The sequence below is a fragment of the Melanotaenia boesemani genome, chromosome 14 (assembly GCF_017639745.1).
Source record: "Melanotaenia boesemani isolate fMelBoe1 chromosome 14, fMelBoe1.pri, whole genome shotgun sequence".
NCBI classification, from domain to species: Eukaryota; Metazoa; Chordata; class Actinopteri; order Atheriniformes; family Melanotaeniidae; genus Melanotaenia; species Melanotaenia boesemani.
In genome coordinates this window covers 4,926,754-4,939,016 of record NC_055695.1, presented here as the reverse complement: position 1 = coordinate 4,939,016, position 12,263 = coordinate 4,926,754, and the positions used below count along the sequence as shown (strand labels likewise).

General features: G+C 39.9%; 1 protein-coding gene across 2 annotated transcripts; it reads right to left on the bottom strand.

Annotated features, from left to right (window-relative positions):
* Positions 1-6,807: 6,807 nt before the first annotated feature.
* Positions 6,808-11,242, bottom strand: LOC121652521 (forkhead box protein F2-like). Of its 2 annotated transcripts, XM_042005317.1 has the most exons (3): positions 10,805-11,242; positions 9,191-10,184; positions 6,808-7,506 (listed from the first exon to the last, which is right to left on the bottom strand). In XM_042005317.1, the coding sequence occupies exons 2-3, from the start codon at positions 10,164-10,166 to the stop codon at positions 7,337-7,339; spliced, it is 1,146 nt and encodes a 381-aa protein (XP_041861251.1). In that variant the 5' UTR covers positions 10,167-10,184; positions 10,805-11,242; the 3' UTR covers positions 6,808-7,336. The 2 variants fall into 2 exon arrangements, with proteins under 2 accessions (XP_041861251.1, XP_041861250.1); XM_042005316.1 differs by lacking the exon at positions 10,805-11,242 and having other exon boundaries at positions 9,191-10,648.
* Between the last annotated feature and the right edge of the window lie 1,021 nt (positions 11,243-12,263).

The window sequence follows — 12,263 nt, the reverse complement described above, 5'->3', positions numbered from 1 at the left end:
AAAAGCATAAATGCCATAAAAGTCAGAACGCTCTTCAAACACATTCCAAAGTAATGGTTATTATTTAGTTTTCAGGGTGATAGTTCAACTCATTCCAAACAGTTTGTTTAATTTCTGAGTATTAAAGCATACTGCCTATTTTTCAATTCCACAAAGTGGTCAATCACTTGACTGTGACTCAGCTTTAAGAAAATCAGAAAGAGTTGTGTCTTGTTTGGATGGTCATCTAATTCAACTGTGGTTTGAAGTGACTGGGTCACTTGGTTTAGAAGACATTAAAGAAAAAAGGCTTCCAATAGCAATTATTAAATATTTTAATAATAATATTAATATAAAATATGACAAAAGATTAAGAAAATAAAAAAGAGTTGTTTCTTTTCTGGATGGGCATCTGCTTCAATTCAGCTTTGGTTTGAAGTGACTGGGTCACTTGGTTCAGGAGCTATTGGATTTTTTTTTTTTGTGTTTTTCTTTAAAAATTATTAAAATCTCAATTAAAATTTGAAGCAATTAAAAAAATTTGACACCCTGTATGAAAACAAAACAAAACAAAACAAAAAAACAAACAAACAACAACAAAAAACAAATGTGTTATTTCTCTCTTTTTATGTCAGAAGACCTCTTTTCTTTAATATGAAAATAATGCTTTATGTCCTTTATGAGAATTTCCTTTTCACGGAAAGCCTGTCATTTGTTGACGGTCCCTAGACGAGACGCTGGTCGCTCCAGTGCAAATATCTGTTGAATATCTAACCTGAAACGGTCTTACCTCCCTCATTCTCATCTAATTTGGTTTCATTTAAAAACATAATGTAAAATTGGCTCTTTTTGTGAGACGTTACGAGAACTCAAACTGCTCACAGCTCCTCCGACACAAGGGAGAGCTGTGTGTGTGTAGTTCACCTGCTGCTCGTGCACGGTGACATGCAGTGACAGAATGTGCCCCTGATCCGTATCCTCTATTTGGAATTAATGCTCTTGTGCATTTGAGTTGAAATATATCTCTTCTCCCGTCTGAATTATCTGAATTAATTTATGATAAATATTTATTGTTGAAAATTAATCGTAGCATCTGTACTGGGGCACAGCTCATTTATATGGGGTCTGACGATGCCTCAGATATCAAGAGCAAACACTGCATTTGGCACAGACCCAACATCTCTAATCATCCCAAGAACAGTGAAGCATGGTGGTGGCAGCATCATGATGTTGGGATGCTTTTCATCATCAGGGACTGAGAAACTGGTCAGAATTGAAGGATTTATGGATGGTGCTAAATATTGGGAAATCTTTAAAAACCTGTTTAAATCTTCCAGAAATTTAAGATGGAAGCGGAGGTTCACCTTCCAGCAGGTCAGTCATTATACTGCTAATAAAAACACTGCATAAATGTGACCAAGTCAAAGCTCAGACCCTGCAGCCATCTGAGACTTGGTGGTATAAAGATTGCTGGACACCAGCAGAACCCATCCGACTTGGATCAGCTGGAGCAGTTTTGCTTTGAAGAATGGAAGAAAATCCCATTTTCCATGAGAAGTGTGTACTTGGGTACATAAAAACAACAAAATAACAAATAGTAAAAGCAGTAGGCTACTTCCAAACTGACAGCCCATGAAGTTGAGATTCTCTGTATTTTCCACTCATTTAAACTAGTTGATCAGTCGGAGGTTTTTTCTTCATCATGTTTCGTGACAATGCACCTTTTTGATTATAAGACCAAAACTTCTGTAATGCAACAAGTTCTTTGATACTCAATGGTACTTTGATCTTAAGACTGACAACAGTTGTACATGTTTTTTTTAATGGAGATGTCATTAGTTCTCTAAGCATTTGCTTATGAACTGAAGTGCTGAACTACTAATATTTATACTTGATGGGGAAGATGAAAAGTGACAGAATTACAGATAATTAAGTTTATTCTGTTGGGTTCTGTTACTAAGTGATACAGCTTTTAAAAACTTGCTCAGCAGTTCAGGGTCTCCTTACTTGTATTTCCCATTTCATAATACCAAATGTTTTCAGGAGGTTAAAGATCTGGACTACAGAAAGGTCACTTTAGTGGCTACAAGGCCATGCTGTTGTAATACCCACAGAAATACTCTAAATCCTGTATGGAAAGCAAATCTGATGTCTGATTGGTAGCACATGTTGCATTAATGGTGCTTTCATAAATAGAAAATTTAACCACAACATGAGATGATGATGATGAAGATTATTATTATTATTATTATTGTTGTTATTATTATTAATATTAATATTAATATGAGTCACGATCCAGTATAACTCTGTCCTAAAGAAAGATAGAAGATAACACTGCAAGACTTCAACAAGGACATTTTAACATGAACAAGTAGTTCAAGTTCATTATCAACAGTTCATGTCAAAAACTTACTGACTTCTATAATGCAGTGATGCGTACCTGCAATTTTCCGAATAGTCACAGTTTAAATCAAACTCATGTTTCCTGCTGATCTTCTTCTTGCATCTTGATGCTATCTTTGCTGCAAGAAAAGCTTTTGGTGACACAAACTTTCCATACCTGTATTTTTGTAATAGAACATGAAGCTTCCACATGGCAGGACAAGTTTATTTGTATAGCACATTTCATGTACAGGATAACTTTAAGTGCATTACATTAGCTATAAAAAACTGAGCCACCGCATCCACATATTGATTTGATTGAGGCAGCGTTAGCAGGAAGGGCTGAGTGTCATCAGCATAAGCATGGTAAGATATTTTGTTTGTTTCCATGAACTGTGGGAGCATATAGATGCTGAACGATAAGGGGCCCAAGATGGAGCCGTAGGGAATTTCATGTCATCTTTGTTTGAGTTAATCTGTTGTTAACAGTTAATACAAAGTAGTTTCAAGTAGGATTGTAACCAGTTCAGATGTCTCCAGACTGGAACGGAGATTCCAACACAATTTTCCAGTTGGTCTAATGGGATGTTCTGGTCTTCTGTGTCTAAAGCAGCACCAAGATCTAACAGAACCAAAACCAAACTTCTGCCCCTATCTGTGTTCAAATGGAAGTGGTTTAATACTTCAACCGGGGTGGTGTGGTCCAGATCCTGACTGAAAACAAATGTTTAATGTCAAGAATTTATTAAGCTGTTGATAAACAGGTTTTTAAATTATTTTACCTAAAAATTAGAGGTTTGAGACGTGCATGTATTTATTTATTATTGATGTGTCCAAAATGCTCTTTTTCAGCAGTGGTGTGATCATTGCGGTTTTCAGGTTTTATGGAAAAAAGCTGTCAAAAGAGAGATGTTGACTACTTGCAGAAGTTCAGACAGCATGCAGCTAAAAACACTTTTAAAGAAGGTTGTAGGTAGGGTGTCATTAGAGCAGGGAGATGACTTTAGCTCTTGCATGATTTCATAGAAAGTTTCTGGCGGTTTGGATTAAATCTAGATATGCTGTCGAATGTTGGGGAGATGCAAACACAAGAACAAACTTTAATCTTAATCAGCTGATATTCTAATACTATTAATGTTACATTTTCACAGACTGGGCAGCACAGTGGATGCTTAGCCTGGTTGCTTCGATGCCAAGTTTCCTCATTGAATCTCAGCTGGGGCCTTTCTGTGTGGAGTTTGTATCTTTGTGCATGTATGGGATTTTCTTTTACCTGTGTATTACAGACATATTTTTAATTATTTGTAGATGCAAGAGTGGATCTGGGATTGTAAAATCCAATATCTGTATCTCTTCTGAAGTTGTGATTATTCATGAAACTCAGGGGCAGTTTTCGGTCAGTCTTTGCTACTTTTCACATACACGCACTGTCAAAATATGCTCAACAATAAACATGGAACCATTTATGTGCAAATGGATGAATAATTTCCTTTGCACTGCTTAAAATAACAACAACTTACTAACATTATGACTACTCCTTATCCTGCCACCAAGCAGCAGTCAGTGTGTAGAGAAAAAACTTGTGAGCATGCCCTACAGCAGTGTTTATCAATTCTGATCTTTAGTTACCAATTACTACTACTGCCCTGCATCTGATACTGGGATGGTAAAACAAGAAAATCTTTCATTTCTAAGGTTTTATGCACCAGAGAGCAATAAAAGATTGTGTGGTCCTTAACAGACTTTTAAAATAAATGCAATCTGAGATGAACAATGATATATTAGAAACCATTATTGTTGATTTAGTAAAAACTAAACTAAAATGCAGAAGCTTGCAGAAGTCCTTTCTGCACAGTGGGTTGCCGGATGGAGTATTGTGTGTGGATTGGTTTGCATCAGATCATAGGAGATTGGTAACTGGGGAGTGTGAAGGCCAAATAAACACCTCATACTGAGTCATGTAAAGCCCTTTTTAAATAATTAATGCAGGGCCCCCCACCGTCTATCTGGGTAAAGCTGGAAATCCTCTTTCAAGTGTAGGTGGTGCTGGTATTTTTGCAACACAACATTGCATTGCAATATAATGAACAGTGTTCTTTGGTTTACATGTCCATGGATTTTATATTGTGGTGGATCTCTGCCCATTTTAGTGTGACAACATTATAAGTACAGACTGAGTTCAGTGTTCTGTTTATGCTGCAAAAAGTGTATGCATCTCTTGAACATGCTGCATTAATGTAAATCCCAGGCTCAACTTTGAGTTTGCACATGTCAATAAATAGAAGACTCCAAAGCATGAAGTCTCTGAGTGAAACTGTTTTCACTGCTGCTTTACCATAGTTACAAAATCTCATTTTAGTTTCTATGATTCAATCTACTTTAAACGTAAATAAAGTCATAGTAATTTTTCACCTCATGTCTCCCACTCCTTAACTGTCAACTTCTGCAGCAGTCATGGCTTTGTGCTAGTCTCAACCACTAGATGGCGGTGTACACCAGCATATCTTAAGCACAGGACCTCCAACAGCTGCAGAGCCAGCGTGTTTCTCATCATGGAGGGTTGCACAAAGGAAATCAAAAGGGAATTTAATGTCCAGTTAAAAATATTCATTTTTTCCTTTTGGATACGTGGCTGCTGATGAGTTAAGAGCAACAGAACAGGAAAAACCAGCAGTCAGTCCTCCCATGCTCTCTCACTGACTCAAACCTAATGCAGATTGCTGTATAATTTCAACCTGATCTCGCCTTAATCATTATAACACACAGCAGGAACATACCAGAACTTATAATATCTTAAACACGTTGTGTGATCATTGCTGAATGAAGTGAACTCCAACACATCAACAACTCAGACAATCATTGTGTAGTTTATTTATAACAGGGAAAACCATTTTCCCAGATGTTGTAAACAAGTGATGATGTCGGTGTCCTGAAAAAACGCCCTGCAACCTCTAAACCATCTGCATACCTGTGTAACATATGTGATGCTTTGACCAAAAGCCATGTAGACAAAACTGCCCAAGTCTGCTTTGAGTTTGTGTGATGAGGCAGCTCCGTGTCAGCCTGATCTGTTTACTGAGCACTAAAAATACTGCGTTGTTGCATTTCCATCCACTCTAGCCCTGTTGTTTCATTTGTTTATGTGGCGTCTGCAGATGTTGACAGCCCCTTGAAGTCCACATAGAAAAGAGCCGCTTCATGGTGCCAAAAAGACTGTGAGCTCAGATTGGAGGTGGCTGTGAAACATATTCCCTCTTTGCAGCCTCAAACTTAAAGTGGACATCATGTGGTCTACAAATGGTCGCCTTTTGTAGCTGATTTTTCTTAATTTTGGGGAAAAGCTTTTTCTCTATAGTCTTTTCGGTCAACACCCTGTTGGTAGAAAGTAACTAAGAAAGGCTGGACAGTGGCAATTTTAATGTACTTTTACTCAATCTTTATTTCAATTCAGCATTGTTCCTTTTTACTCTGTACGCTGTAATTGTTTCACAACTGGACTCACTTTGGAAGAACAGATGACCAACTCATAAAATATGAATTCAGCTTTTAGATAGAACTACTTCAAGGATCAAAATTAACTTCACATTAACCACTTACAACATTAACATGATGTTTACATGGTTATGATGTGATGATAACCCAGACATATAAAATTTAAATTAAGATTGTGTTGTAGATAATATTGTACCGACTTTATTAAAAAACTAAACAAAAATAATTTAATATGAGCTTTTACTTAAATTGAATATCACCCTCAATCAAAAAGTGAAGTGTTTTTAAATAGTGGCATTGCTATGTTGCATGTAAAGATCTTCATATTCCTGCCAGCACTAGTAGAGTCTCCCTTTGGAATCCAAAATAAAAATCATTTCAATTATTCCCTATTTACGATGTAAATTACTCTGAATATTTAAATATTCCTTAAGTTGTATATTTTCTTAAAAGCAGAAAAGAAAGTTTAATAGTTATCTTTACCCAGAAGAAAAAGAGTTAAAATGAGTATTTGCACAGAACTGTCAATATATTACGAAATATTTGCTAAAATCACATGATTTCTGAGAATAATACAAATTCAAAATGCAGAGGCCTGTGTTATAACAAACAAACGGGTCCTTTAAATAAAATGATAACCTAAAACCACCTCATATGAAAGAAATATCTGCATATAAGCCCTAAAAGTACAAGTATTAACTGCAGGATTTAAATACTGACTAAGCAGCAGATTTGATCACTTTCTGTCATTTAATCAATTAGTATGTCTTAGTGAGCATATATGAACCAAAATTACGGTCCGATTTTAATTCTGCAAGTTTAAGTTAAATTGAGATCAAATATAAATTTATTTAAATTTTTATATAACGCCAGAATTATGTCTTTCTGCTGTATTCAGTGTTGTGCAAACCCACATAACAAACATCTTTGTGCAGAAAGAAGTCTAAATGAATGTAGCCTAAAATATATATCAGCTTTATTGATCTTTTACAGAGAGAAAAAAAAAGAGTTATACAATAAGTGCAAGGTTTGTTGCAGTTCAGTAAGCCTAAAGCGTTGTGTGTGTATTACTAATATCATACAAACATAGTTACATGGAATATAAATTGTTTGCACGTGTTACAAGAGCAAACATTAAAATGTCGTGTTTATCAAACTTCTTTTAAAGAAGAAAGCTTGTCAAGGTTCGTAAAGGCAAAGTGGTTTTTGCTAAAGGCCTCTGGGGTTTCTTCATTCATTTCCTTCAATGCAGCTTTCTCAAGTCCTGTTAAAAAAGTAAAAAGAAAAAAAAGGCTGTTTCTGGCTGCCTATAAGATGCAAACGTGAAAGAGGACACCACCATGCATCCTGGTATGAATCCTTCAAAAATACAAAATATAAGAGGAAAAAAACTGTCCGCTTGTTTGCTCAGATGTGACGGACCTGCAGTTTCACGGTGACCGTCGGTGTTTGTCTTGTTTGAAGTCCGCTGAGACACGAGAGCTCACATCACGCACGGTTTGATGTCCTGACAGACACTCTGGGGATGATGGTGGTGGTGATGATAGTAGGATCCTCCAGCCGAAGGGTGGAAGGAGGAGATGCCGTTAAAGTTCAACACAAAATCCTTCCTGTCACACACCGAGGAATGGCTCTGATAGCGTGGAATACCCACTGTGGGAAGAAAAGAAGGAGAAGTTTTAATATGTGCGCACAAACAGGTCAGGAAAAAATATCAGTTCTAGAGTACGAGAACGCAAAAGCAGATATACATTCAAATATATTGCGCAAACACTGTTGGTTGATATTGTTCGCGTTTTAAGTGTAATTTATTAACAAAATTAAACCTGAAAAGCCTTATTTATTTAATAACCTAATAATGTTGTATTCTCTCTGTTCCTGTTTATAAATAGGCCATATACAAAAATAATCATTTATAAAGTTCAATAAAATCCGCTTCAAACATGCACATTTTGCACAAAAAATGTTCCTAGAAAATTTGTATTCATTAATGCTTAATTTATTTATTAAAAAAATGAAAATTCGAAAATTGTTTAATAGTAATTTTGTCCCTTTATTCACAGGAACAACCCGCTGCTTTTGTTCATTTTTATTTGTGTTTGCAGCGGATATAAATAAGCTGTTTGTGCCAAATCCCGTTTGACAAACGCAAACGTTACTTCTTGTTCACTGAGCGTCATTTTTGTGTTTAGTAAGTGAGCCTCTGTTCCAAAAACAGAAACGAGGAGGCTTCCTCGGGGTCATAAGGACTCCAGATGTGACTGTTATTCAGGGGAAGACAGCAGGCTTTATCCTCCGGGCCACGGCTTTCTGCTCCGTTCCCGTTTTCACAGACATAACACACACACACACACACACACACGCACACACACATACACACACACACACTCTCTCTCTCTCTCTCTCTCCTATTTGACTGACACTACTGTATCCGAGCCTGTTGTGTGCACTCCGGCACACTTTTTCTTCGCTGAGGCTCAATTAAGACGCTCCGTTAAAGTTTAACAAGGCCTTCCGTCTCTTGTGGATACGCAGAGGTTGCAATCCACCGCCGGTGTGGTCCGACCTGCACAGTCTTTGTTTAGTTAACCTCTGGGACCCTTTCAGGCTCCAGCATGGGTTACTCGCCTCCGTGAAATCCCCAGACTTTAGTAAAGCCCCACTGTGTTCTGTTAAAGTCAATGAGGGTGAACTGGGGAGGTGGAGTAAAATGCAAAACTGCTTTGCTTTATTTATTAATTAGGCAAAATATCCTGTGACGAAGGAAATCCTGCAAAATATGGATGATGCAAGTCACGTTTCACTTTTTAAATTTAGCAGGAAATTTTCATTTTGAAAGCTGCAGATAATTTAAATAAAGAAGTTATGTATCAACCTGCGTGGGTTTTAAGTTATAATTTAATAATCATTCAGTTCAAATTCATAATTTATTTAAAAATATATGTATTTAGGTTTCCTTTTTTGCGGCAAACTCTTAGAGACCAGTAAAACACTTAAACAGAAATAATATTAGAAGAAACTAATCTAATGTTCAAATTAATAAATTGTAAATCTATTATCTTGCCAGCATGATCACGCAACATAACTCTCTGGCACTATTTTGCCTTTTAATAATTCTAAATTGTGTAATACAGTCATTTTACAGTCTTAAATCTAACATTTTCGCTTGGAAAACGTTTAAACAAGAGACAGGTTTCTGCAGCAGATTCAAACAGTATTTTACAGAAATAGAAATTTAGGTCTGCTTGTCCTGTAAATATAAACGAAATATTGAATTTCCGATAATTTGTAAATCTTCGATGTGTTTTGGTTTTGGGCCAGAGCTGGTTTGTGGTACCTGATATGTCAGTGGAGTGGCTGTCCCTGCCGTTCTGGTGGAGATAACTCTGCTCCAGGGAATAAGGCGACATGCCGGAATGTAAACCAGAGGATGCTGTACTACTGGAGGCTAGAGGCTGCTGTTTGATGTAGTGGGACCCGCCGGAGGACGCCCAGTGTGCGGATGTACTGGCGTATGGGGAGTGGCCGTCCAGCGCGCTGGCCATGGCCGGAGAGGAAGGTACGGGACTGCTACTGCTGTCCGGCCCGTACTCCCCGTTGGGAGGCACGGGGCAACTCGCCATATATGTGGAGCCAGGGCTCGGGGACATATGTGGTACGTGGTGGCCGCCGCTCAAGCCGTCATACCCACCAGCCATTGAATTACTCATCATGTCCAAGTTATAGCTGCTGCTATGGCAGGCGAGGGTGGCGGATGGAGATTGGAAGTCAAAGCTCTGCGGGAGGATGGAGGCGCCGAAGCCTATACCATTCATCATCCGATACATGGGCTTCAGAGCTTGACATTTTCTTCTGAAGCCTCTAGGTCTGCGACGAAACGAGCCCTCCTCGAACATGAATTCACTGCCCGGATCGATGGTCCAGTAATGGCCTTTCCCTGGCCTTCCCAGTCCTTTGGGCAGCTTGATGAAGCACTCGTTGAGCGAAAGATTATGCCGGACTGAATTCTTCCAGCCCTGATAGGAACCTCTGAAGAAAGGGAAGCGAGCCTGAAGGAACTGGTAGATCTCACTGAGTGTCAGGCGTTTGGTGGGCGAGCTCTGGATGGCCATAACTATGAGAGCGATGTAGGAGTACGGTGGCTTTTCCGGTCGCCTTAATCCGGAGCTCGTCTTCTTTCCTTTGACGGCTGTGGGCGAACTTTCTGTAGCGGCTTGTGGGCTTAGCATGGCGGGGTGCAGTACGCCGGACGCCGGGCTGGATCTCAGAGGAGGCGGAGGGTCCAGCTGCTGCTGAGGGGTCTCGGTCGTCATGTCAGCTCTGACGTACAGCTGGCGTAGAGAGAGGAGAGGGAGGGAAAAAGACGAGCTGTGAGGTGTTTCAGAGAAGAAATATGTCGAGTTTCAGTGGTCAGTGTCGTTGCAAGTGAGCGTTACACCACCAGTGGTCCCCAGAATCCTGGCGCAAAATGGAGTGAAATCTGTCTCCAGTTACGCACGACTCTCCCATTACGCACGGTGCTGCTTTGACGCAGGCAAAACGCACGGCGGGTACGCACTGACAGAGAGAGGAAGAGGAAAAGAGAGTGGGGGGAGCTGGTTATCCACTGGAGACTGAGTGTCCGGAGCTGTAGCGCAACACAGGGGCTCCACTGGGTGTCAGGCCGGCGCTAAGTGGCGCTGTGTGACGCGCCAGGTCGGCATCGACCGCCTTAATAATCCCTCAAGTGGAGGAAACACGAAAACCTTTAGACTTATTGCGCGTAAGAGTCCAGACAAACAAAGCCCAGCCACTTATCATTTCATAAATCTTTTCTCCTTTTGCGAGACCACCCCCACCCCCACCCTTTCTCCTCATCCGCACTCTGTGCCTGAAATCTCCCTGAGATCAGTGACGAATAGAATCACCTCCCTCCCACCCTCATGCAAAAACTTGGCTCAAGTCTACTTACCGTTCTTAGCAGGTTTAGAGCCCCACACTCTCCGCTCCTCGTCTTCTTTCATCCCTCCCACCGCTTTTCTCCAAACTCGGACTACACGCAATTAAGCCATCTATCAAACCAGACATCCCAATCAACAGCGCCACACGCCAGCCACACAAGTTAAAAAACGAGCTATTCGCCCCCGATTGCCTTTATATAAAACTGCGATTTCAGCCCGATGTGCCACAGAACATAAACTTTCCTGACACGAATAAACCACCACAATATGTGCAAAAGGTCCTGATCGTATGATGTCCCAAAACATTAACATGGGCCTATATGATCTAATATACTCAAGAAGATCAATGTGAAGCAATGAAAAACGCACAGTCGTGTATTATTTGTATTATTTTGCTCATAATTTCCTTCCAAAATGGTCCAGAGGATAACAAAAACAAACTGTCGCTGTGCCGGGCTGGGGCGAGGAGTGTGAGAGATGGAGAGGTGGTGGTCTTTACCATGCGTGTGTAAGCGGGGGGTTGCTCTGAGTAAATGACTTTGACATGAGTGGAAGCAGGCTTTTTCCATCAAGCTCGGCCCTGGATACCACACACAGCGCGCCAGTGTCAGCTTACCGCCTCGGGCCAGAGTCGGTCCCATGGGCCCCTCGTTCATTAGAGAGAGTAAAGCGAAATTAGGCGAGCGGGCGTCGACAGTTTCCTCCCCTATGGAGACATCACACACAGATTTGTCCAACATGATGGAGTTATATATCCCATAAAGATAATATCAACATCCATTTTGCAACGTAGCGGAGATTGGCTTCTGAAGAACCCCCAAATCAAGTTTTTCACCGAAGTGAAACCTTCGCATTTTGTTTTTAATCACATATGACTAATTGTTCATTTGTATAATTCTGCTGATTTCACTGCGCACAAGCCTTACATAAAGCTGCTCACTGGTATCAAAATACATTCCAATAGAGGCTGAGAACTTTGCAGATTCAAATCCGCATTTTTAGATTTTATTTCACACCTTTTAGAAGTTCATCCTCACGAATCCCTTCCAAAGAGGGACCTTTTAAGGTTTAGATAGAAACAAGAGGATTTTCCAAACAATAACAAGCTCCAGTAACCTTTGCACTTTACACAACAAAGGCTGTGCGGATAAAATCATTTTCCACTACGACACATGCAGCGGTTTAGAGGACCTTAAAGGCCCAGAAATTTCCTGCGACATCAAAACTTATGACCCCCGCCGAGATCAGGATGCCTTGCTTCGCAGAGGGAATCTTTGTTCTGGGAGCGCTTTGAAGACTGTGATCCGGCTGCTTTTACGCACTGAGGTTGTACAAGATTCTAATTTAGTCTTTAGGAAATATCGGCGACAACTTCTCAGATGTGTTTGTGATAGTTTTGTCTGTGCTAATACAGTCACTGCTCAAGGCCTATGGACCAGTTCTCTGAATTAAGAGGGTTTCCTTTCATTT